This window comes from Solea senegalensis, linkage group LG18 (assembly GCF_019176455.1).
Source record: "Solea senegalensis isolate Sse05_10M linkage group LG18, IFAPA_SoseM_1, whole genome shotgun sequence".
NCBI lineage: Eukaryota > Metazoa > Chordata > Actinopteri > Pleuronectiformes > Soleidae > Solea > Solea senegalensis.
In genome coordinates this window covers 1,895,676-1,921,803 of record NC_058041.1, presented here as the reverse complement: position 1 = coordinate 1,921,803, position 26,128 = coordinate 1,895,676, and the positions used below count along the sequence as shown (strand labels likewise).

Here is a 26,128-nt window from a genome sequence, read left to right as displayed (position 1 = left end):
TTGTGTTTTTCAGGTACTCTGCAGACTACTCTGACGTGTTTCATAGTCCACCTACTGGACGCTCCACCTCGCCGTTACCCACCTCTTCGCCACAGCACTGTCAAATCATGACGCCCAACCTATCAGCAACGCCCTCCGTTTCCCCTTCCCCTCAAGTACCAGTCCAGCGCAATTGGACCCGGTCCCCTTCCCCGCAGATGCCTTCCTCTCCGGTTCACTCCCACTCTCCCCGCTCCCCGACCTACTGCCCGTACCCGACGTCGCCGAAGCATCGGTCCAAGTTTCGCAAGAGTTTTGATTTCCAGTGCAGTCCCACCAAGGAGATGCAGTCTTCGGTCTCTCGGCGACGCGCTCCGAGCCCTCTCATCTATAACACAGAACAACCGAACCCCGCCCCTCCCAGACCTTCCTCACTGCCCATACTCCCCACAACACCGGTCTACAACAACCCGTTTGACTTTCCTGGACCCCTCACTCCTCCGTCTCCTGGCCTCCCTCTGGGAGACACCTACAAGACTTCAACACCTCCTCTGTTCTCTCCATCTGGCATCCCAAGTCAAAACCCCCTCCTTGTCTCCCGCTCTCTGTCTCCCACCCATTTTCTCTCCGGCGCCTCCTCCCCCATGCACTTGCCCCCCAGCCCCACTTGCCTTAACTACCCCCAGCTCACCCCGCCTCCGCCAGCCAAACCATTCGCGGTGAAGCCGTTGCCCTACTGGACCAAGTACGACGTTGCAGACTGGCTGGCGTATCTGAACCTGGGCGAACACAGGGAGCGTTTTATAGACAACGAGATCGACGGATCACATCTGCCTTCACTCACTAAGGACGACTTCTTGGATCTCGGAGTGACACGCGTGGGACACCGAATGAACATCGAGAGGGCGCTGAAGAAACTCACTGACAGGTGAGGGAGGACTAATAGACGCTGGATTACAATGAGACCAATGGGATCAGAAAGGTTAAAAAGGAAGGTGAAGGAAAGTCAATGTCTCCTTCCTTCAGAGCAAATTAGCTGGATCATCCCATTAGTTCATCAGATGCATATAATTTGACAAGTAACTTCGTCTTCCCTCCATCCTTCTCTCTCTGTCTCTCTCTCTCTTCTATATCTGTTTTTTTATTAACCCTATTTAGTTTGTTCTGCCTCCATTTAATTTGGTCTCATTCTTATACTTTGATTTGCCCTCCGTCTCTTCCCAGGCTGCTCTCCTCTCCTTTGCATGTCCCCACTTCTCCCCGAGACACAGACTGAAAGAGTGAAGGAGTGATTCATTGATGAGATACAAATTGAGACAGACGAACAATAGCGGAAGACGTGCGAGAGACGAGAAGCGGACGTCGACAGGTTGTGTGGATTTTAAGACTTAAGGAAGGGGTTGGATACGAAAGTGTGACTTCACACACGCGGGGGAATATTGTTATGAAATGTCTGGACTGATACCCGGTCAAGAAAGGCTACAAAAGCAATTCTATGATTGTATGAAAGTGATGCTTCTCCCAACTCGGAAGACACTTTTAAACCTTTCATGGACAGGCATTTAATTAATTAATTAATTAATTAATTAATTAATTAATTAACCGTTTTCTGCTGTCATAGACACAAACACTTACTATATTCTCTCACACACACTGACAGACGAATTGTCAACACCATCTGCTGCTGAGAAACACTTTGGTCATGGGAGAGTTCAAAGAACCGTTCAAAATGTTAAAGAGTAAAGTCCAGAAACATCAGTTTTGTAGCTTTAAGTAGATCTGTGTATCAAATGGCTGTGAGTTATGGAGCCAAAGTCAGATAATGGGCGAAATGTTTTGTGTGTGTGTGTAAATGATGATAGATTATATATTATTATATTTACCATACCCCCCCCCCAAAGGATACGCCCCAGTAAGCTTTGTACTTACTGCAAGCACTAAATATAGCTTACATGTTAAACGGGATTCAGTATTGGTAAAAATCATTTGTTTTTGTACTAAGTGCTTATTGCAATCATTCGTTTCAAACTGGTCAGGGTATTTTTAATTGTTGTCGAGGGCACACAGGTGCTGGATTTCAAACATAATTGCTGTGTTTGTTTGTTTTATAGAAATGAGAGAAAACGTTTGAAAGCAATGGAGAAGTTTCCTTCTAAACTGAACATTCTCTGTGTTTTTACGGCAGGTCGAGCACAGGTAGCACAGGTCAAGGGATGGATTTATCCTCTTTGATGCCATAAAGTCGAGCGCCCTCTCTGTCCCTCACAGCAGGCGCTGTGATCAAAAAAGGGCTTTTTTAAACGGCTATTCTGTTCCGCCTGACTTCAGCCTCTGTGAGTCTGTGCGTCCGATTTTGTGCGCGCGCGTCGTCAACCCTTACGTCGGTGGCTAAATGCTTCCCCTGACCTACGCCTTTGTATTTCTAAATTGCCTTTTTCCTAAACATGTTTATAACCAATCGGAAAGCATCGTTTTTGTTTTTCTTCACCATGTGACAATCCTGATGTTTGACACACACACACCTTTTAAAGAAAAAAAAAAAAAGGTCAGGGGTTGTTGTAACTGCAGTAATTACTGTGTGTGTAACACAGAAGTGAACATAAACACCCTTTGATTTGTGTTTTAGCCATTCCCCACAGAGATTTATAGCTCTATATGTTACAATGATAACGGAAGAATATAGTATAATAAAGATAATATTAGGTATCTGAAACATTTTAAGAACCTCTGTCTTCCGGATAGTGTGGACAAATTCTTTAATGCTTTGTTTGCTTTGTGTTTATTTATTTGTTTATTTTCCTGTAAATGCTTTCTATACTGCTCGCCTTGTGGTGACCCCAGCGAAGCCGACGCGTTAGTTAATGTATATTCTCTCTGTGTGAGTTTCAAAGTAATGACTATTCTCATGCCACAATGCTTTTTTCCATGAAGGATGCTTTTTTTCCCCCTGAGAAGTGGAAAGACTGGAGCAGTGCAGTAGTGTATAAAGCGTGACATATATGAATAAAAAAAAAGAGTATTTTAGGTCTAGCAAATGCATAATGACTACATACAGTATGAGCATATGTATGCAGAGATAAAAAGGTATATATATATATCTATCTATATATATATGAAAAGTTATGTTTTAAATAAAAAACAAAATATATATACTGATAAACAATATGATAGAGGTACAACTTAGGTGTTGAAATAAATTCTAAAATAAACTGTGGCCCTGCCGTGATTCTCGTTTCTCTCTCTTGTGACAGATTCACATTCTGATCCAATTTACAGTCGCTGGTGTCTGAGCGGAGTCGTACGGGTTCAACGCAACATTGTTTTCAGGTCCGGTTTATTTTCCCCATCAGGCTCCGTGAGCTGAAGGCAACAAAAGAGAGAGTGGGGTGGGAGAGAAGATGAGATGGTTTAATTCGAAGCAAGCGGTGGTTGTGAAGCCTGTTGGGCGAGTGGATAATGATGGAAAACAACTTGGAGAGAGATGAATGGGACATTGTTTTGTGAGCATACTGGAATGTTTAGGTTCTTAGTTAAAACTCTTAAATACTGTTGTTTTATATTGTTTTGTTTTTTTGGCCCCGCCCCTGCATTTCTCAACTTGGGGTCTGCTCATAAAAACACAGATGTTGGCGATTTCTTTTAATTCTCCTCTCACGGTGTGACAACATGACAGAAAACTTGTTTTTGTTTTTCATGTTTGTGTCGTGACTCGTTGCATGTCTTGCGTCACGTCACATGGGTTTTAACATATTGGGGACTGGTGTGGTCCTGAGCAGTTTATCCAAACTTCATTTCTCCTCGGTTGCAGATACGCGTTGACCCCCTCAGCTCATGTGCATCCGTAACTGATGTTTAATAAGGACGGGTTAAATGCAGAAGTAAAATTCACCGTCACTGATTGGTGTGTGTGTGCAAATATAACAAATTCTAATTTGATTGTCTTAGGTGTTGGACTCCCACGTGTTACCAGAACGTCTTCACTTCTCCTTGGGGTATTTACAAGTCTCTATAAATCTCTATAATAATTATAGTACTTATTTTTTTCCTAAAACTATTCTTTCAGCATTTGCATTGAGATCAGCTGCATTTCTGTCTTTTTCAAGTCAATAATTCTCTCAGGTCTTTTAATATTTCTGCCTGTCAACAAACCGCATCGACTGATTATTGTTATTGTTATTCTTATTATTATTATTATTATTATTATTATTATTATGAGCTCTGCAGAATATGGTCAGTCAACAATGGTCCTCACTTTGGAGGTGGTGAAAGAAGGTTTAACTCATGTGGTGTAATTTGACTTTAAATCGACAGAGCCGTTGCAACAAGGTACAGGGACAGCAGCCAGCGGGCATGCTTTTTCGGGCCCAAGGTAAAAGAGGCCCCCCAAATTCTATGATTGACTAAATATGCATGTTCTTACTGTGTTTGTGTGTGTGTGTGTGTGTGGGGTTCTCTCCAGTTTCTCCCACAGTCCCAAAAACATGCAGATTTGGGGATTAGGTAAATTGTACGCTCTAAATCAGGGGTCTCAAACATACGCCCCCCCCCCCAGTCGATGTCGCACTTATTTTAAAATTATAATGAAAAGTGTCCCTAACTGACCAACAGTGAACAACAACAATACATTAGGTTATATTTTAATCATATTTAAGTATTTAAAAGCTTGTCTCGTGTTTAACTTACTGTTGTCTTCATGTCATTTTGAGTCTGTTTATGTTGTTTACAGATTCATTTTGCATCATAAATATATGATAAAACAAACTTTTACTTATACATTCAATTTCTAATAACTAAAGAGTAAATTTTTTGTCGACCGGCCCCCTCCTGACCAGCCTAGAAGTTCACTGGCCCCCCCCAAGTCTTTTTGAGTTTGAGGCCCCCTGCTCTAAATTGACCGTAGGTGTGACTGTGAGTGAATAACTCTATGTGGCCCTGTGATGGACTGGTGACATGACCCCGCTCTTTTGCCCTATTGACACCAGCGACCCCTGCGACCCTCATGTGGAGGAGAAAGCTGTAGAAGATGAGTGAGTAACTAAATACAGGAGACTGGTATGACGCCACAACCTTTATCATTTGAAACATTTTAAAGATTTTTTTTGCTGAATAAATTATTGCCGACCAAATTTTAATGTGAAAATGGGTTTGGCTGTTCATCTAAAGCTTAAAGCAGATGGTTTATCATGCCTTGGGCCTCTGAAGTCCCTTAAACACCTCCGTCTTTTAGCAACCGATGTCATAAACTGATGTCAAACGCCGCAAACCACGTCCCGTGGCTAGTGGTCAAAGTAGTCTTTGAGATGACCTGAATCTGGAGCTGTTCAAGTTGCAAAGGCATGTGCATTGGAATTAAATAAAGAGCAGGTGCTGGGCAGATTGACAGAATGATAAAAAAAAAGTAGTGAAGAAAAAGTGTTTGCACACCTCTTGATGCTCCCCAAATAAACTCTGGTAATTTGGACTTTTTTGGAGTAAGAACTGGACACTTTTTGAAAGGCAAATGTTTTTCACAGCGTATAATAGTGTGTAAAAAACCCACTAAAACTGTAAAGCAGATGCAGGCAGCAGTAAACAGACAGTAACTCTGGACAACACTGGCGTTTTACTCCTGGCTAATGACCAGAATAAGTAAACACTGTTATATATTCTCTTTCTGACCGACTTTCTTCCTAAGCCTGACCAGAGAGCGAATGGCAGGGTCACAGTGGAGCACTGAACAGTCCATGTCACACACACACACACACACACACCTGAACCCCCCTTCTGCTGTCAAACACTCACTAATAAGTTCACAGGACTGTGTGCCACGCTGACACGATCCCGCGACCAGCCAGCGGTCAAAATGAAGGTTCAGCATCTCATTAGCGCCATATTTAGAGACACAGAAAAAGGGATGGGCATGGAGAGAGAAGGAGGGGGATTCCTCCAGCTGTTTCTTTTTTTTTTTTCTAATAGCACAGTGGCAAAGAAAAGTGAGAGTGTTATAGTCAAAGATAGCAGGGCCGACAGTTCAGAAGCAAAGGATGGGGTTAAAGTAAGAGCAGAGAGCCAGACGAGTTAATCCTGGAATGACTGTGAACTAGAAGCTCTCAGCTGGGGGAGAGAAAGTGTGGCAAGAAAAAAGGTAAGTTTCTTCCTCCTCCTCATTCTTTTCACCCTGAAGCCAATTAAGCGGAGGAATGATTACCATTTTTTCTGTTTGCTTGAATTGTCACTGTGTCTAACGCCCACTTTCAGATCAACAGCATGTGTGTGTGTAACTTTAAGTGCCAAGAGGAAAAAACTGGGGAGAGAGAGGGAGTGGGTGAGTGAGGGCTGTGTGAGGAGAGACGCTCAGGGGAAAGTGGGAGACGGACAGAGAAATGAAGGGAAACCCTCTGTAGCCCTTGAACTGCAGTAACAAGTGGTCACTTGAGTAATCACTGGTGATTCAGAGGGACATGTAAGTGCTGGTTGTTCACAGGCATGACTGCTCTGTTTTTCTTGTTCTTTGTGGCTTGTGGATTGAGGTTGGGTTTTTTTTTTAGGACACAGATACTTGTATCATACAGATGAACGTATCAGTGTGATGCAGGCTGAGCTGCTGAGTCAAACCTCTTCCTTCCCCGCTCTGCATGGACAATAACAGAACCAGAGTATAAAGTTGACTCGAGGTGAAGCTTTCAGGGACTTTCTGCACGATAACAACAAGTTAAAATACTCTAAGAACAAAATCCAGCGAGCAGAGGGAGAGATGGTCCACTCGGAGTCTGACTGTGTGTGTCATGCTCAGTCTTGTGATGAGGTGTGGTTAGTCACTTTCGTATTACTCAGCCAGCAATGTGTCTGCACAGACAGAAATAGGCCTTGAATGTGACTGCGTCCTATGTGCGTGTTTGTGCATGCATCTCCCTACTTTTGTTCTCACTGCCACATGTGCTTTGGTTTCACACACTGCAAAATATGGAGCTATATCTGGGCAAATTTTCCCCAGTTTGTTTGTAAGATCAGCAAAATCTGCACTGTTACACTCTTGTTGTCATGATCCCCCCCCCCGATCAGACTGGGAGACAGTTGGCTCTTATAGGCCTTGTATTAGCCACAGCTAAAGGGAAAGATGACCTTTCTATGCTGTTTATTTTGGGAAGGCAACAGGAAGAATGCCGGAGCAGCTGTTCTATTCCTGCTGGCAGATCCCACCCCTGTGAATTCCAGTCTGCCACTGCATAGACTCTCCCTTACTCACAAAGTGGGGTTTAGATGCACCCAAGCTCTGCGCAGTGTAAATAACACCTCATCAGGATTGTCTGAGTTGTTATGGCAATAACCTCGCGTCCACACACACATACACGCACAGGCCTTCAGCTGTCAATCACCTTTATTATAACTGCTTCCCGTACAAGGGGAACAGCTCCGTTGATGAGGTCTGCCTGCTGTATCTGCATATTACTTTGTGCAGACGCTCAACCTGTTCCATGGTAATCACTGTCACTTGCCTGCCAATAAAAACTGTACTTCCAATGCTTGCTATGCATCTCAACCAGTCTGGCAACTCTCGTGTATCACACAAACAGCTATCACTTTCTTTCAGAGAGAGACATGGCGAACCTGCCCAAAGATCCGGCCGAGGACCCCAAGAAGGAGAGCTTCTGGATGGTGAGGATTACATTTATGAAAGTTTAGAATAGTTTGTTAATCCCGTAATCTCTTTGCATGGTTTTGTTGTGTTTACACACTGTGACGTCTCCGCCTCTCTTCACAGCCAGGGAAATATGTACCCACCGTGCACCGCACTGAGCAGTCCTTCCAGGCCTGCAACGACATCGTGGCCTGCTTCACAGAGCGAGCAAAGGTGGAGAAACAGTACGCACAGCAGCTCAGCCAGTGGAGCAGCAAGTGGAAGTCCATTGTGGATTCCAGTAAGTATGAGAAAGTGCATGCTGCAGCCCTGGTGGATGTATTTCATCATCATCATCATCATCAGTTACCTCTTTTGTCGCATTAAATGAGTCCATGTGTGCCATGTGTTTGAAAACTTCCAGTGGACAAAAGTAGGTAATTGTTTCTTCTTTGTTCCATGACTCACCTCTAATCCGCCGTCTCTCTCTTTTTTTCCACTCCCCCCCCACAGGGCCACTTTATGGCTCCCTCATGAGGGCGTGGCAGTGTTTCTTCTCCTCCACCGAGCGACTGTCCGAGCTCCACGCCTCCATCTCCCAGTCGCTCGTCGCAGAGGAGGGGCAGCGGGTGAAGACCTGGCAGAAGGCGACCTTTCCAAAGAAGATCTTCTGTGGGTTCAAGGAGAGCCACGAGAACAACACAAGCTTTTCACGGGCCCAAAAACCCTGGTCCAAAAGGCTGATAAAGGTCCAGATTACAATCTATTTACTCAGTTATGTATACAGCAGTATATAGTTATACATTACTAATATATACATATATACGTATATGTATATATGTATATATATCATTATTTATAGAATTATCAGGGTTAAGAACCTGACTTTTGACCAAAGGGTTGTAGATTCAAGTACCCCATTGCTCATTGTTAATTGGACGCTCTAAATTGACCCCAGTCACAGGGAATCCACATCCAGTGTTGTCCTTGTGCCGGTCTCAAGCCTGGATAAATGGGAGGTCTGCGTCAGGAGGGCCTCTCTGCATCGAGTTTGCATGTTCTCCCCTTAAGTTGCGTGTGGGTTTTCTCCATGTTCTCTGGTTTCCTCCCACATTCCAAAAACCTTTGCAGATTTAGGGATTAGGACACAAACTGGACAATCTATATTGACCCCAGTCACAGGGGTCGTCACATCCAGTGGAGTCCTTGTGCCAGTCTCAAGCCTGGTTAAATGGGAGGGTTGCTAATTGTACTTGATTCCATTGTAAGTCGCTTTGGATAAAAGCGTCTGCTAAATGACATGTAATGTAATGTAATGGTTGCGTCAGGAGGGCATCCGGCCACACAGCTGGTGTAGTGGTTAGCATTCTTGCCTTGGCAGCAAGAAGACCCGGGTTCGCGATCCGATCGGGACAAGGAACTTTGTGCATGAGGTTTGCATGTTCTCCCCGTGTGTGAGTGGGTTTTCTCCAGGTTTTCAGTACAGTTTCCTCCCACAGTCCAAAAACCTTGCAGATTTATGGATTAGGACACAAATTGGACACTCTAAATTGACAGTGAGTGTGAGTTATGTCAGCTGGGATTGTCACAGCAATCCTCATGTGGAGGATAAAGAGGTAGAAGATGGATGGATGGTTGGATCCACTGTGGCCACCCCTGGGGAGGGAGAAGCCAAAAGAAAAAAATAACAATTAACAGCTGGAGCTCATCTGCTTCAAGAACTGCCATTCACGTTCTCGTTCTAAGACCATTCTCTGTTTTGGAAATCCCAACTGATTCGATATTTGCATTAACAAGCAGTTGAACATGTGTGCCTAATAAATTGGCCAGCGAGTTTCTATTGTAAAATGTTAATATGCAGTCTTTAGAGGAGTTGATATGTGTCAATCTTTGGACCGAGTCTCGCTGCATGTGTTTGTAATCTAATATAATCTAATAGTCTGTTAATTGCAGCTTCAGATTTTCTGTACACTCGTCTAAATCTCCGAAACACCAGGCACTTTCCCTGTAAAGTAAACATGTATGTGTGAATGTGTGTCCCACAGCTGGAGAAGGCCAGAGTTGCATACCACAAGTCGTGTCAGAGGGAACAGGCCGCGCTCGACAAGGAAAAACAAGCAAACGACAACTCCGAGATGAGTCCGGAGAAAAAGCAGAAGATCACCGAGGCCAAAGAAAAGGCCACAGAGGAGAAAGAAAAGGTGATGAGAGATGTTTACATACTTACACCGTCCCACTCCGACTCTCTGGCATGTGTGTTCAATCAGGGATTCATTTACAGCACATTTAAGTCCTGATTCACCACATGCCACAGATACAAATATGCTGCATTCCAAGAAAGGTTTTCCCGCCCTGCTGCATGGAGTGATATTTATTCAGTTGAGGAACTATTGACTCCAAACATGAGCCCAGCCTTAAGTTTGTGTTCCAGGCATTTGCCTTGTATGGAGATGTGTTTTTGTTACTCGGCTCAGTGTTTATGGAGCACAGCCTGGGAACAGAGGAGAGCACACCAAATGATTTATACTTTTTAGATCCCCCTCCTTTAAAGAAACACAGTCGATGTTGTCGTTCCTGAAGGAGAGCATGTGGCAGCCTCTCCTTTGCAAACCCCTGTGCAGATGAGGGAGCGCTATGAGAAGATGCTGGAGGACGTGACGTCCTACACGCCTCGCTACATGGAGGAGATGGAGGCCATTTTTGAACAGTCGCAGGAGGAGGAGACGAAGAGGATCACGTTTCTGAAGGAGACCTTCCTCTCCATCCACAGCCACCTGGACATCACCAACAACGAGAGGTGAGCGTGTGTAAAAGTCTGTTTGTGTACAGATGAGTTTTGTCATGATAAACACCTCTCGTCCGTGTGTGTGTCAGTGTGAAGGCAGTGTACAGTGAGCTCCATCACACACTGATGTCCATCAACGACCAGGATGATTTAAAATGGTGGAAGAACAACCGCGGTCCAGGCATGCCCACCGACTGGCCCAAGATTCAAGTACGTGACTGCAAAACAGAAGAAACTACAAACACGACCATGACAATTAAAGCTGCAACTGTCAATTCTTTTCGTATTCGATTAATCTGTCGATTCTTTTCGTAATCGATTAATCGTTTGGTGTTCAGAATATCAGAAAACCTTACAAAATGTTGATCGGTGTTCATCAGACCTGGACATGATGATTTGGTTCTCAAATGTCTTGTTTTGTCCACAAACCAAAATGATTGACTTTTAATGATTTCTCGTTAAATCCAGAGCAAAGAAATGAAGAAAATATTCATATTTAAGGAGCTTAAACAATCGTAAACCTTGTTTTAATCATGAAAAAAGCTTCAAACCGATTATTCGATTATCAAAAAAGTTGTCGATTAATTTAGTAATCGATTAATAATCGTTTCAGCTCTAGTAGAAATACGTCAGATTAGTAGCAGCAGAAACGTTTGGTTAACTTCCTGTCTGTTGCAGATAAGTTAGTATTCCCCTCCCTCCTAACAGGGGCGTCATAGACCATATATACTGTACCATAGACCCCATGGTTATCAAACACCAGTGGTACGCAAGCTTCCTACTGTATATACCAGGGTATGTGATCAGAGTGGAGCTGAGGAATTTTGACCAGTGTGTGTAGAAAATGAAACAAATAACCAAATAATAATAATAATGATGATAATTAGAGTCACCTTATCTCTCGCTCCATCTTAATCTACGTCCACTGTACCCGTGATTGAGGACTATGCGAGGAAGAGGATGATGAGAGTCCGTAACTGATTTTACTCGGTCTATTTACGCCACTGTAGTTTAAAGTTCTTGGTATAAACAGTTTGAGAACCACTGTCATAGACCATAGTGAACATGGTCTTCCTGTTGTTGGATGAGGCCAACCAGGAAGTAAAAATGTATTGAATAGCCACCAGGGGGCGACTCCAGTAACTATGGAAATGTGTCTGTTCTAACTTCCTGTGGCGTAAATGGTCTCAAATGCTAATCACGTCTTCTTCAATTGAACATGACGTTGTGTTAGTAAATGTTAAAATAGCCAATAAAGCACAGCATATTTGAGTGGAATCCAATCGGTGCCTGGTCGCTGGTGACATTTGTGAATTTGCGATTGGAAAACTTCAGTACGGCACCAGTAAAGATGATCAGACTCTTATGGGTTGTGAGGCATTTGTTCAACCACAAACAGCCTAAACTCATGAGCAGAAAGATCTGTTTGTGAGATTGTGAATCCTGGTTGGATAAAGTTTCATGAGATATTCAAATGTTATTGAGTAGATTTACTTGCAGACTCTTGAGACTATGAAACTGGTGTCACTGGCCAAACTGTCTGGATCACTCACAGCTATTTTAACATTTATTTTGGACAAAACACCTTTCACTGTTAGTAGCTTTAAAGTTATATCTAATTAAACCTTTTTAATGTGTTTCAGTCAAAGAAATTCATGATTTCACACGTACACTTTCATCTTTTTCAGGAATGGGTGCCACCAGTAAAGAAGCTAAAGAGAAGGAAAAGAGACCAGAGGAGAAAAGAGACCCGACCGTGAATATTCACTATATATTCTTTACGTTTGATACGTACAATTTCTAGAAGCCGAAAAGTTTTTCTGTGTTTTTCTCTGTTAGTGTGATGATCGGAGGTGTGAAGGTGCGAGCTCTGTATGACTACGCGGGAGAGGAGGGCGATGAACTGTCCTTTAAAGCCGGTGCGTTCACGTTACACGAATAAACACTTTATGTTACGTAAGCTACAGTTTGCTGATATATTACATGACAACATGGCTGAAACCAACTCTCAGGGAGGTGTTTTTTAAATAAAATGTATGTGATGTGTCATAAAGGTTGGAAATCCAAGGAGAGTTGGGGTTACGTCTCTTAAATGGCATACATTTAAAGAGGTTGTTCAGACCCAACATTAAGTGGCTTTAAGAGAAAGTGCATCTTAAAGTAATTATGATGACATTTTGATTCAATTGGCTTTGATTTGGACAAAGCTATGCTATCTATTTAAAGCATGGAGGGTATTTTGATGAGGGGGGAACATTCCGTAAAAGTTTGAGTAGATTAAAAACACAGTAAGTCAGAGATTCCCAACATTTCACCGTCTCCATTCTCTGGCTCTCAGGAGAAGTGTTCCTGAAGGTCGAAGAGGAGGACGACCAGGGCTGGTGTCGAGGAGTCCTGAGCAGCGGGAAGGAGGGTTTCTACCCGGCCAATTACGCTGAAGTCACGCCAGAGTGACGTCACACGCTGTCCAAGAACAGTTTATGTCCTAAACTTATTTCTCACAGAGAGTTTGTTTCTAAATCTTTTAAAAATCATTTGTTATTCTGAAACGATGTCGGATAAAATCTGTTCCCGTAACGTAATATTCTAACCCGCTCGTTCTGCAATGTGAATTAACTTATCGAGGACTAGAATGTGCTGTTTGTGCCAGAGTTGTGTGCGTGTGTGTGTGTGTGTGTGCGTGTGTGTGTGTGTGTGTGTGTGTGTGTGTGTGCACATTCAGATGAGACAAAAGGAGAACAGGAGAGAGAGAGAGATATTTATTCACAGCTGAAAATGATACATGAGGTTTACCCAGGCACAGGTTTAAATTCATGTGTGCACTTGAGGTTAATGTTCACCTGATAATTATTATGTGTAGGACAAAGCACACATAGATTACTTTGACTGAGGAGAGTGTAGTTTTCACAATAAAAGCATATTTGTTTTTGCCTGGATTGATATGTTCTGTTGTGTTTTTTGCTGCGTTGATGACAATGTTGCAGGTAAATCCACTACTTTGGATTATTAACAAAAAAAAGTGTCCTTTTTTCTTCTTAACCCTTTACAGGGCACTCATCGAAATACTTGGAAATTAAAAATGTCAAACCTAGAGTTTTATTGCAGGATATGACAAGACTTTTTTTATTACTTTTTTTAAATTTTCATGTAGAAAATCAGGGTCCTTGAGTGTACAAACATAATAGTAATCCAACAAATATAGGAATATACAAAAAAAACACAAATGAAGTGAAATGAACATTATTTCTTTACAACATTTTAGAATTGTGTTTCCCAATCCTGGTCTTCAGGGACCTCTGTCCTCACCATCCCCTTCCAAAAAGAAACAATGAGTTTGAGTTTTTAATACTTAAAAGATGTTTAATTTGTCTTTAAAGCACATGGTGGTCCAACATGGCGACCTCTGTAGCGAAGACCCACCGTGTCTGTGTCAATGAAAACAACAATTCATTCATTCAGGTGTTAGTCCACAAAACAACCCTCAGTATAACTGTTACTCTGGGCTTTAAGTACTAATTGTCCACCACAAAGAGACAAAACACCGGCACTTTTCCTGTAAAGTAAACGTGTGAATGTACGTCCCACAGCTGGAGAAGGCCAGAGTTGCATACCACAAGTCGTGTCAGAGGGAACAGGCCGCGCTCGACAAGGAAAAACAAGCAAACGACAACGCTGAGACGAGTCCAGAGAAAAAGCAGAAAATCACAGAGGCCAAAGTCAAGGTCCATGAGTGTGCAAACATAATAGTGATCCAAAAAATACAAGGTACGTGGCAGAATATACAAGAAAAACACAAATAAAATGAAATGAACATAATTTCATGTATGTCACTCTGGGCCTGTAAGTACAGTATATGCATCTCTTCTCTCCTCAGGTTCTAAAGTATATGTAAATATAGTAATTACAATTCAAATAAATCATATTAAATTATAAGTACAATTCTCCATACTCTCATAGTGATTTACATCCCATTATACTGTTCATCGTATAGTCAGTATATAGGCTGTTCTTTTACTTTGAAATTCTGTTATTCATACTGACCTTTGGTGTCTTATTCCCGTACAGGTTTACTTGGTCGATCCACACCCACTTGATTTACTTCCACAAATGTTTAACTGGAGAAAAATGTGCAGTAAATCTGTGTGTGTGTGTGTGTGTGTGCAATGACTAACCCACTCAAACCTGGCAACCCCCCCCCCACACACACACACACACATACAGACTCACAACACTGTCATACATGACTCTCTAAGAAACAAACCTGTTGGACGAGTTCCCGAAGTCACAAATAATGAATGACAGAACGTCAGTGAAACAGTAGCTGAAAGTTTTCTCACTGCGGGGTTTCATGTTTAAGGTTTCACTGACTCGGCTTTTAAAAGAAACTCTGCACATGTAAGTACACACTTACTGGTTTTTAACTTTTTAACACAGAACTTGTTTGTGACACTGTTTCTTTTTTTCCTTTTCTTTAAATGAGAATACTACTGAAAGACATGTCAACCTTTAATCATATTCTAAGTACTGGGGTTAGTTAGAACTTTAATTATCCATATAATGGGTTTCAGTATATGTCTCAATGTTTATTATTGGATGTCATTTCAAATAATCTCCTTTCACTCTCAGGCAGAATCACAATGGAATTTGCTTGTGAGTTTGTTTATGTGCCGCCGCAGAATCAGAGGGATGGCCAGCGACCCAGTGTGCCGAAACGCTCAGGTGTGACTGATAAAATTCATGTCTCTGTTTTCTTTCTTACGTTTTTGCGTTCTCAAAAGCAACACGTGAGTTGTCTCCATTTTCAGCAGACAAGTGCAAGTATTTCAGCTATTTAAGACACAACAGGAAACTTCACATTCTAGTGTCAGTCATGGGCGGTCTGACGCTCTAAATACGCTGCTTCAGTGATTCAGCAACAATCCATTAAAGAGGTTATTTTGTCATTCTCTGTGGGCGCAAGAGACAATGTAGAATCTACATATGGTTACGTAACCTGTGGAAAAAGTTGCATTCCAGAGCTGAATCCCAAAATAACTGCCCCATGAATATTTAAGCACTGGTGGAACATAACTGGGTGGTTCAGTCTCATTATGTGTTACGAAATCAATGACATGCACAAACCTCCCCTGTTTACCTCGGGGGAAGACACGCCCTCTTGGATATATATAGTATTCCTCAGAATTAGCTATCTGCCGCATCAGGTTCCTCATTTTGCCTTTCTGAAGTAAAGTACTTGACTGTGATGCTCTTTCATGTAGCTCTCCTCCCTCCTGTGAACCGAGTGCGTCCTAGCATACCTCCGCCTCCTCCTCCGACAACAACCCACGCTGCCGATGCCAAATCGCCAAAATTCCACACGCCTGCCCCTCTGATGATCGTTGACCAGTTGGAAAAGGGCAAAGTTGTGAAAAAGCCGGTGAAGCCGCCTCAGCACTATGAAAATGTAGGGTTTCACACTAAACTGGAGGCGGCGCGTTCACACACTGACCCGAGTAAACAGTCGGCGACTCCTCGAAAGACAGGTACTGTGAGTGTGGAAAAATGTAGGAAAATGAAGTTTCTGTGCTGTATTCTGTAAGTACCATGGATAACAGTTAGTTTTTGCCTCCTTTCTATCAGCTTAAACCTTGTTTACATGTGAAAGGGTACAGAAATTCACAATTGGATTTTAATTTCCAAGCACAGTGTAATTCTAATGGTCTGAACCTGTGTCCCCTCTAAACCACGGACCATTTATGTAGCGTGTCAGCGATGGTGCACATAAAATGTGACACTAAACGTCCGGAGGACTGTGAAACAGAGTTGGTGCAGTCAAGGGAAAAATGAGATCCACACCCTAAAAAAAAGCACACTACATATACCACAAAAACATGTTTTCCCCTCATGGTGAAGACAGACAGACTGACGGATTGATGCACAGATTTGCTTCACACTTTTTTTGTTATCCAGCTCTTCTCCCGCCGCACATGAAACCTACAGCGAGCACAAGCAGCCGCTCTCCAACAGACATCCAGCCTCCTCTCAAGGGTCAGATTTTTAATTATGACCTGCCAAAGGACGAGCCGCATTTAAACGCCCATTCCGGTGACCCAACGTATTCGTACAGCACACCGGAAGGCACGGGGGATGAAGTCAGGCTTCCGGTGGATAACAACAATGTGGCGAACCAGACAACAGGTGAACAGATGTTTAAATTTTATATACGTTTAAACTGTTGTCAAATGAATTTACACAATGCTGTTTATTTATGAGCCAGTCAGTGCCACACGACGACTCTCTCTCTCTCTCTGTGTGGTTCTCAGTATAGCAGTGTTTTAATCTAACTGCAAAATCATATTCCTGCCAATAAGATTAGATAAGTCAAGAAATTGACATTGTCACAGTAGAAAAGACAGTAAAGATAAAGACAACAAATAATAAACGTGCATTTCCACAAGTGCGGAAGTATAATATAGAAAGATATTCACAATACCAACAGAAAAAGTTTATTTATGAAGCAACAAACAGCACTAACAGCTGAAACAAAGTGCTGTACATCAGAGATAAATAAAACAAATAAAATATAAAAACACAAGACCTAATGGACCTAAGAACAAACAATAAAACAGAATAAAACGATAAAATACTGTAGAAAGTGTAAAAACAGCACAAATAAACAAGTCATACAATAAAACTATAAAATAGAGAAAAACTAACATCTCATATTGGGCTTTGTGCCAATCACAGCTGCTGCTGTTCCTGCACCAAACGGCTCCAAGTTTCCTGGATGCAGTTTAAACGAGTAGCGTAACGTTAAAAGACAGATATGCAACATATAACAGACCGCTGAAACAAAGGTAGAAGGCAAAGGGTTTTTGGTCATAGTTAGAGATGGGCTGATACCATTTATTAATACTTATTTAACGATAATTACTGCTACTACGATACTCTACGATTCTCTACATAGTGAGGCATGTGTATATAGGATTTTTGGATTGTATCGTTTTTGTTTGATTTGACCAGTATCAGACCGATACTGATGCCCATATTAATGGGATGAACACATATTGTAACAGGGTAGTGGGGGGTGGGGTTGGTTTGACGTCATGTCGAGATGCTGGCAGTGTTTTGGCACTCGCTCAGGATTCCTCAGGGAGGCAACAGATGTTACTGAAAGTTTTTTTTAGAGGAGACCTAATTGTTCAAACTGCCTCCGCTCTCGTCTCAAACCCCAGCTCCAGCTCTCCCACCGAGACCGTCGTTCATGAAGTCCATGCCAGACTACCTGGTGGTCCTGGCGTCGTCCCCTCCTACTTCCTCCTCTCAAAAGTCCCCTTCAAATTCATCCCTTTCCCAGTCTTCTGCCACGAAAGGTAAACACAACAGTCAGTCTCTCAAAAGACCAATATAACACACTATTCCCATCTCAGCATCCACAGATAAGGAACCCCTTCCAGGGAATCCCAACGTGGTCTTAGTCAGTTTAGGAAAATTACTCTCGGAGGAAAAAGGTCAGTAAACTTTTATCATCCCTATAAAACCCTTCACTGTTGGCTCTCTGCCTTCATTTTTTACTACTATAAGCTCATGATGATGATGATGATGATGATGATTTTTGCATCTTTCCAGTGCAATCCATACACAGTGAACCCACGTTCTGCCCTCAGTGTGGCGCTGTGCTGGACTCCTGCTATTATAATGTGGTAATGGCCTCTCTTCACCCTTTTTCTGACGTTGTAACGTGAATAAGAATCAGTAAATCTCATAATCACAACTGGAAAACTATGACAAACTCTGAGAGCTATTAGACATAAGCATTACTGAACATAATTGAAGGTCCAATGTGTACAACCGTCGCAGAATTTGGACATATACTACCCATAATGTTGGTTTTTACTTTAGGAAAGGGCGTAGCATTATTGCTGCAGCAGCCTGAATCAGTAAATCAGCTACAGGTTAAACAATTTCAACTTCCTGGAATGTTCTGGGAATGTTATTTTTTGATTTGTGGGAAATAATTACTCCTTAAAGATTTATTTTCATATTCAGATTTATTAAACTACTAATACAACCTTAAATTTGAACCTAAAGGTGAACTTAGCAACTGCAAACCTTTTTAATGAAGCTGGTTGAAATAAACAACAACAACAAACACACAAACCTCTGGACGACGTTCTCAGAACGTTCTCTTTTAGTTGTAAAAAATATAACCAAAGGGGAACGTTCTCTAAGCGTTAGTTTTTGGTCTTTGTTGTGTGTTAGTAGGGTTTAGATTTCTGAGACGTTCACTGCCACTCTTTGCTGGAGTTATTTGTGTTTCTCACTGTGACAGTAATGTTCTTCACCTCACGCTGGTTTGCAGGACCACGTGTGTCACTTCTGTCAGTTGTGGGAGTCCACCAGTCCTCCCCACATTCCACCCAGCGCGCTCTTCTCTCTCGACCCGGATGAAAAGCCCCCGTGTGCCGCTGACGCTCTGCTGTTCTTCTGCATCGACATCTCGGGCTCCATGAGCATCACCTCACAGGTTTAAAATGCACGACTGACTCTGATATTGATCTTCTTATTTCACCGTACAGCCTGTTACATTGTCACTGTCCTTTTATTAAGATGGCGCTGGGAGAGGATTTCATCTACAGAACCCGTCTCCAGGTGAGTTATTTTTGTCAAACTTCCACGTACGAGGGTACTTTAAAAACGTTCTCTGCCTCACCCATAAAACATCACAGCACAAAGAGTGTTCTTGCATCGTTTTTCAATATAGTTTTTCCTCTGTTAAATATTGAGATTTTAGACATTTCCCTGGTAATTGTTGGAGATTAACCCACGTTTTTAAGATTGTTAAATATTTTTAACTGATCTACAGTTTGGCATTGTTCGGCTTGATTCTTGTGTCGGACGTCTCTTCCTGTGACGGCACTCTGACCAATCAGTGGCCGCCAGAGCAGCCACTTTTTTGTACATTCTTTAGTTTTTAGATTTTTGAAATGGCCGTTACTTACAAAACAAGTACAATAAATATTGAAGCTTTTGTGGGCAGTGATACTTTCTGCAGTATCCTCATATCCTTTTAACATAAAGAGGTTGAATGTGCACTATTATAATAATAATAATAATAATAATAATAATGATAATACTATAAAGTGATGATAAATGTAATGATTTTAAACATCTGTTGTATTCAGTTTGTCCAGGAAGCTGTGACTCATTGTGTCCACAGACTCGGTGAACAGCACCCAGACCTGAGAGTGGGGCTCATCACCTTCAACCATCAGGTACACGCATGATCTAACTGACCTGTAGACAACAAGGACACATTATACAGTATATGTGTTCATATTTCACTCTGCGTTATGTAAAACTTCATTCCTCTGGTTCATTATTGTCTTGAACACACTTTTTAATATCCCTGCTGCTTTCATTTTCTTTATCTGTATTGTCAGGTTACAATTCATGGCTATGAAAATGTCACCTCGCGTAACCTGAGTGGTGCTGATTTGATAGACGTTGACTACATAAAAGAAGCTGCAGCCAGTTTCCCCACTCCACCTCCACTCTCACAGACCAAGGACTTCTTAACCAGTCAAATTTTGGGGTGAGAATAAATAAATTCTTTGCAAAAACACTGCGAACGACGACGCCCTGCTACATTTTCAAGTAATAATAATAACAACCATATTCTCTCGATTCACTTTTCAAAGGTTATCTGAGAGTGGGACCACAGCTCTGGGTCCAGCTGCGCTCCTGGCAATCGCGATGGCCTCCAGACAGCCAGGCTCCAAAGTACGTTTGTACCGCTACACTAAATATATATATATATATATACACACGACTCGTATTAAACGGTCATTTAAAAAGTATTTACTTGTGCAAATTCAGTGTGGCTCTTGCACACCTGTCTGTCTGTATGTCTTTTTGAGTGAAATGGACCAGGAATCTCTCACAGTAATAGATACTTGGACTCATTTAATGCATTTACATTTAACAGGTCTGGTGCCATTCATTTTATTCATCTTTTAAGCTGTCCTTAAAGATCCAGTGTTTAAAAATGAGGGACGTCCTCTCACACTTTCTGTATTATACGTACAGTATTTTGGATAGATACCAGACAGGAAATTTATTTCCCTTTCACCTAAAAGCTACAAATGCACGCTCTGGCTGATTTGTCCATGTATGCTGTTATGGAAACTTGGTGGCACAAGATGGTGGCCTTCATAAAGCAAGGTTCTTTGCTTAAATTACATATAAAGGCTACAAAAACTAAACATTTTTTTATTCCAAAGAGATTAAACACTTATACAAACAGGTACATGAAGGTCTTGTACCTTCATATGGTCCTACATGTCACCAAACCTTTACCGTTCCTGATCTGTTATCCCTGCCGATCCCTAAAGGTGATCATCTGCACAGATGGGAAAGCCAACACAGACTTAGGAAACCTGGAAGAGGAGGATATCGACGCCTGTACCCTCCTCTCGTCCACCATCTTCTACCAGGAGCTGGGGGATTACGCTGCTAATCAGGGGTTGGTGCTCGTCTCAACATCAGTGTCAAAATTCAGCAGCATGTCTTCCTCATCCCTCCGCTTTCAGCCGCCTGTATCTTAATACATCTTTACTGCAGTCCCTAGTTTTTCTTCTCCTCTGGTCGAGACCTTTTTGAGAGACGCGCTGAGGCTTTTTTTTAGGTTCGGTATCTTTTTAGTCTTTGTGATGCTTGGCAGCTCTGCTGGCATCCTGTGTGTGTCGATGTGCTATGAGCTGTGTTACAGTATTGTGTGGGTGACGTCGGGTTGCACAACAGACCAAAACACCAATAAACACAGTGTGCAGCCCACAAATATACCAGTCGCACAATTGTTATCAGTGAAGCAGTATTTCAACTCAACAAGTTCCTTTCCTCGCTGTGTTCACTTTATGTCTTAATGTCATAGCACCTTTAATCTTATTAGCATGCAACACGGATGTTAAATGGACATACAGGTCCAGCTCATCTGATTACAGTAACGCTAATGCTAATGAAGGCACCTGAAATGAATTGATGACGGCTGATCTGAAAGTTAATGTGACGTCAGGATCATCAGTTGAAATAATATGCTTCTTCCATTAGCGTGACGGTGTCTGTGCTGTCCATAGAGGGAACAGACTGCAGGCTGGATGAGCTGGGAAGACTCACCGACCGCACCAGAGGCAAAGTAAGAGGCAACACGACATGTGTTTTCATTATCAACACACAGTCATTGTGTCATTATGTCCTCTGTGTGTTTCCTCTCAGGTGGTCATAGCAAACCCGAACATGCTGCACCAAGAGTTTGAACACATCATCATGAACAGGACCATAGCTACACACTGCACTGTTACAGTGCAGCTGCCCAAATCACTGTAAGAGCTGCGCTCTGTATCCATAATTATGCACTCAACGGCCACTTTATTAGGTACACAAGGCGAGACGGTCTTCTTCGTACCTTGGTTAAGTTACTGTTCTCTTGCTATAATTTCAAACTAGTTGGGTCATTCTCCTCTGACCTTTGACATCAACAAGACATTTTCTCTTTTTCATTCTGTGTAAATCCTACAGATGGTTGTGTGTGACTGTACCAGTCGATCAGCAGCTCCTGAAACACTACATGTTGAACTGTGGTCTGCTGATTCGATTCTTGCCTTAACAAGCAGTTGAACACGTGTAACTAATAACGTCGCTGATGAGTGTGTGTGTGTGTGTGTGTGTGTGTGTGTTCTCTTACATTTCTGATTTTTGAAGTACGTCAAATCCCATTTCTAACAAGGAAGTGACTTCCTTTGCTGCAGGCAAATGAGAGGAGAGAGGGAGTCCGGACACAAAGGAACCAGAGAGGTTGGGAACGTGGCCCCAGACACAGAGATCACCTTCCAGTTTGGAGCAAATGAACAGGACACAGATGGTGAGGGAAAAAACAGCTTCTCTGTCATCACTGACTGACTTGTCAGTGTTTTCATTGTTTTTCTTTGAGGAACTCGCACTGCCACGTCTTGCAGAATGATAATTGTTGCCAACCTGACGATAATACTGTGCACTGAGGTGGAGTCAAACGTTCTACATTTGACAAGCAATAAGTCACAAATATGGATACATGGATGTAAGAGCAAAAAGAAAAAGAACGAAATAATAATAATCTCACGACAGCCTGTGATTACTCTTTAAAGAAGGTCTTTAATGAACTCTAAAACCTGCCATTGGAAAACAGTTAACTGTTCAACTAGTTTGTAAGTAAGATTGATTTATCAACCTAAATGTTTATTGTTTTTATTAAACTTTGGCTCAAACTGGTCTTGAATAACATGAAAATTAAAGTTAAAGTGTCTTGAGGGTTAATTTGAATGACTTTGGTGATTCCATACTTGAATTACCATGACATGTATTGTTTTCTCTGGGTTCTCCGGCTTCCACTGTCCAAAAACATGCACTATGGGGAGGAGGTAAATTGGACACTCTAAATTGACCGTAGGTGTCAGAGTGGATGGTTGTTTGTCTCTATGTCGCCCTGTCCAGGGTGTGACCCGCCTGTCGTGGATGGATGGATGGATTTTAATTGAGGTTTCTTTAAATACAACAGTGCATGTGATCTATGCACTGAAGACAGTTGTTCTAAACCTGATTCACATGTGTGTCTTATTGTTCTCTCTGTCTGTGTCCAGTGCCGCTGCCAGCCTCTGGCAGCCGTGTGTCCATCCAGCTGCAGATCAGGTACAGGCAGCGCAACGGACAGGCGATGCTCAGAGTGATTACTTCAAACCGAGACGTCACCAACGACAGGTGATCTCGGCGTTTCCATAACTGCAGAGGTTTTTTAGTTTGATTTCCACTCACGCAAACACATACATGCACACTCTGTGTTTGTGTGAGTTAAACGAGTCGTTACCCTCTCATATCTCTCACCAACTCGCTGCTCGCTCCCTCTGGGACATCAGTTGATTAGATGTCTTATTTTCTGTCTCAGTCTCAGGCAGCACTTTTGAGAATCCGCCGAGGCCCGAGATACCGAGGCCTTCATGTCTCAGGAATGATTGCAGCGTGTAAATCACATTACTCGCTCATTCGAACATTTCGTCACTCGGTGAATTAACCTCTCAACCCAAAGTGTCTCCGTGTCGTATCCAGAGTGTGTGAGAAGCCACGGAATCGTCCCTGTGTTGTATTAGCGCCGCAATAAAGTACAACGGCAAGGCTGAAGCTGTAAATGTTGTGCTCTTACTACGCGAGTGTGGCTGTCCTTCTCAGCACGGCGGCCCTGTCCTCTCTGTCTCTGGCCATCATTCAGCTCAACTCATCACAGGCCAGCGCCGCTCTGGCTGTCAGAGGCCGCTTCCTCGATGCCAGGAGGGAAGGAGAGCTGCAGAGGAAACTGATAGAGAGAGCAATGTGAGTTTCAGGGAGGAGTTGGTATGTGGGGAGACACAGAAAATGACTCATGTTTTCTTCTTTCTTAATGTTTGTGCGCTTCATGCACGTCTTTCTTTTCCTCCTCTGATAATGGTGAGGGGAAGCTGGGTTCTAGTATTAACAAAAATGAAAAGACATGTATATATATGTGTATATATATATACATATATATATATTAGCATATTTGGTAACACTTTATATTAAGGAACACATATTCACCATTAACTAGGTGCTTACTAACATGCATATAAGTAGCATACTAGCCCTTTATTAGTAATTATTAAGCATATATTAACATACTTAAAATACTGCATATCAAAATATTCTGAAGAATATTCTTTTCTTTTCAAATATACAGGTTATTTAAGTGATTTTTGAAAGTATGTTTTTACAGTGTAGTCTCATGTGACGTCTCTGTTTGCAGTGAGCACAATCACAGTGTCCAGGATAAAGAGACTTACCGAGACTGGATTATAACGATGGAGCCGATATACAACAACATTCATAACTTCACACGGGTGAGGGTTTTTTACTCTGTACTACATTTATAAGATCCAGTGCCTCATCAAATTGTTAACATTCATCCTTTTTTTCCAGAGACACTCGGTCATTTCAGACTCACAGGTAACATCATGTCCTCATACAGTTTACTTTGCTTATTTGTTTTTTTTGCTTGACATTTTCTAATATTCCTTCGCTTCTTCTCCTGCCGCCAGTCTCTGACCGACGCTGGTGCGGCACTGCTGTACGCCATGAAGCACAGCAACAGGAAGTCCATCTCATTGAAGAATAAACATCAACACTAGCAAATCCCTTTTTTCTTTTTTTTAAAAAAAAAAACCTTGTTGAAAGGACTTTATCTGGCTGAACATCATACAGTACATTTCACGTTCATGTAAATAATGTATGAGCTGGAAACAGTGTCATCTATGTCATAAATATCAGTGTAAAAATAACCATATTTGACATGTTTTCAGTGGCAGATTGATCAAATCCTGAGACCAAAACACATCACACAGCTCACTCAGGGAAATACATTACAGCAGCACAGCTCTGAGTTCTGAAGCTGATTTAATTCTATTGTCATTGTATTATTTCCTGAAAGGCAAGTTTATTTTGTCATTAAGTGAAAGTGAAAATTAAATGAAATAGGATGGAACAATAGTTAAAGATGGCCAGAGTTTGGGCATATCTTGTATTTTACAATTATTTATTCCAGATACATGTAGCATAATAAATAAATAAATAAATAAATGCAGCTTCACCCTGTTTTGTTCAATCACAGGGACGTTAAACAGATCTGGGATTTTTTTTGTTTTTTTGTGTGTGAGCTAAAACATGAACCAGAGTCAACGATTACACCACCATTTAAAGAAAGGCATTCAAGATGTTCATGCCTCACAAGATTCATTAAAGAAAATAAAATTGTGCTATAAAGTCAGTGAAAATAGGAATCATACGACATACTGCTAAACAAAGAATCATGAGGGCAAAAAGAAGCTTTCTCTGACCCTCATGAGAGAACTACTTTACTTAGAGCAGATGTTTGTTGAATGTTGGTATCCACTGTTATTCAACATAAAGGAAACACGATTCAGTGACACAGATCAGGTCGGATCGAATCAAGAAAACCACTTATTTACTCATGTCAAAGTCTAATGGCCTTTTTCCACTATGGTCCCGCCTCGCCTCGGCATGGTACGGTTTAGTTTGCATTTCCACTACAAAAAAAGTGTAACTGAATCATTAGAAGCAGTTAATTAAAAATATTTGTTAGACTCCGTCTGACACAGTCACTGGACTCAAATACAGCGGCAGGGTTCGTGATTTCCGCTCGCGATCAGCAGTGCTGTCGCTAAATACACCAGACTCCTCTGTTAAATATCGAGAGTTTAGACATTTCTGAGGTAATTGTTGGAGATTAACCCACGTTTTTTAGGATTGTTAAGTCTTTATAAACTGATCTACAGTTCGGCATTGTTCAGCTTTGATTCTCGCGTCTCTTCCTGTGATGGCGCTCTGACCGATCAGTGGCCGCCAGTCAGAGCGGGTACTAAAGGTGCTATTCTAGTGGAAACACAACTGAGGCGAGTAGAGCGGTGGAAACACGCCTGTAAGAGACATACAGGCTGAAGATGAGCAGCACGGTGTGTTAGAGTGTGTGTGTGTTGCAGAGGGCGTGGTTCACCTGGGAGTGGGCGTGTGCACGGTGCGGAAGTGTGTGTGCGTAAAGGTGGGCACTCACCGGTGACGCAGAGAGAGAGAGAGAGAGAGTCAGGGTTGGGAGTAGCCGTAATTTTTGTTGACCGCTACCGCTACTCATTTATCACCCTTTTTTCCTGTTTAATCCGCCAGTCTCATTTTTATGT

At 42.1% G+C, this 26,128-nt stretch overlaps 3 protein-coding genes across 6 annotated transcripts in view; all 3 read left to right on the top strand.

Annotated features, from left to right (window-relative positions):
• The window catches only part of LOC122759121 (SH3 and multiple ankyrin repeat domains protein 1-like), a 38,437-nt gene extending 35,232 nt beyond the window's left edge, over nt 1-3,205 (top strand). For both annotated transcript variants that reach the window (XM_044013692.1, XM_044013691.1), the window contains 2 exons: nt 14-907; nt 1,204-3,205. In XM_044013692.1, coding sequence (XP_043869627.1) covers nt 14-907; nt 1,204-1,255 — 946 coding nt within the window. In that variant the 3' untranslated portion in view covers nt 1,256-3,205. The remainder of the gene's footprint in view (nt 1-13; nt 908-1,203) is intronic.
• Nucleotides 3,206-5,923: 2,718 nt separating this feature from the next.
• On the top strand, nt 5,924-13,297 carry LOC122759287 (protein kinase C and casein kinase II substrate protein 3-like). 2 transcript variants are annotated; one of them, XM_044014048.1, is made up of 10 exons: nt 5,924-6,103; nt 7,550-7,614; nt 7,721-7,877; nt 8,090-8,325; nt 9,622-9,777; nt 10,198-10,373; nt 10,451-10,571; nt 12,050-12,117; nt 12,201-12,280; nt 12,700-13,297. In XM_044014048.1, exons 2-10 carry the CDS (start codon nt 7,558-7,560, stop codon nt 12,813-12,815), a joined length of 1,167 nt encoding a protein of 388 aa, XP_043869983.1. In that variant the 5' UTR covers nt 5,924-6,103; nt 7,550-7,557; the 3' UTR covers nt 12,816-13,297. The 2 variants fall into 2 exon arrangements, with proteins under 2 accessions (XP_043869983.1, XP_043869982.1); XM_044014047.1 differs by lacking the exon at nt 5,924-6,103 and adding an exon at nt 6,284-6,421.
• Nucleotides 13,298-13,924: 627 nt separating this feature from the next.
• On the top strand, nt 13,925-25,058 carry LOC122759285 (circularly permutated Ras protein 1-like). Of its 2 annotated transcripts, XM_044014046.1 has the most exons (23): nt 13,925-14,126; nt 14,427-14,756; nt 14,842-14,890; nt 14,988-15,080; nt 15,620-15,883; nt 16,311-16,538; nt 17,576-17,713; nt 17,771-17,851; nt 17,970-18,043; nt 18,703-18,867; nt 18,951-18,992; nt 19,526-19,615; nt 19,784-19,935; nt 20,042-20,123; nt 20,735-20,865; nt 21,450-21,534; nt 21,615-21,721; nt 22,148-22,260; nt 23,015-23,132; nt 23,598-23,738; nt 24,184-24,277; nt 24,357-24,383; nt 24,476-25,058. In XM_044014046.1, exons 4-23 carry the CDS (start codon nt 14,999-15,001, stop codon nt 24,563-24,565), a joined length of 2,304 nt encoding a protein of 767 aa, XP_043869981.1. In that variant the 5' UTR covers nt 13,925-14,126; nt 14,427-14,756; nt 14,842-14,890; nt 14,988-14,998; the 3' UTR covers nt 24,566-25,058. The 2 variants fall into 2 exon arrangements, with proteins under 2 accessions (XP_043869981.1, XP_043869980.1); XM_044014045.1 differs by lacking the exon at nt 14,842-14,890.
• Nucleotides 25,059-26,128: the final 1,070 nt, after the last annotated feature.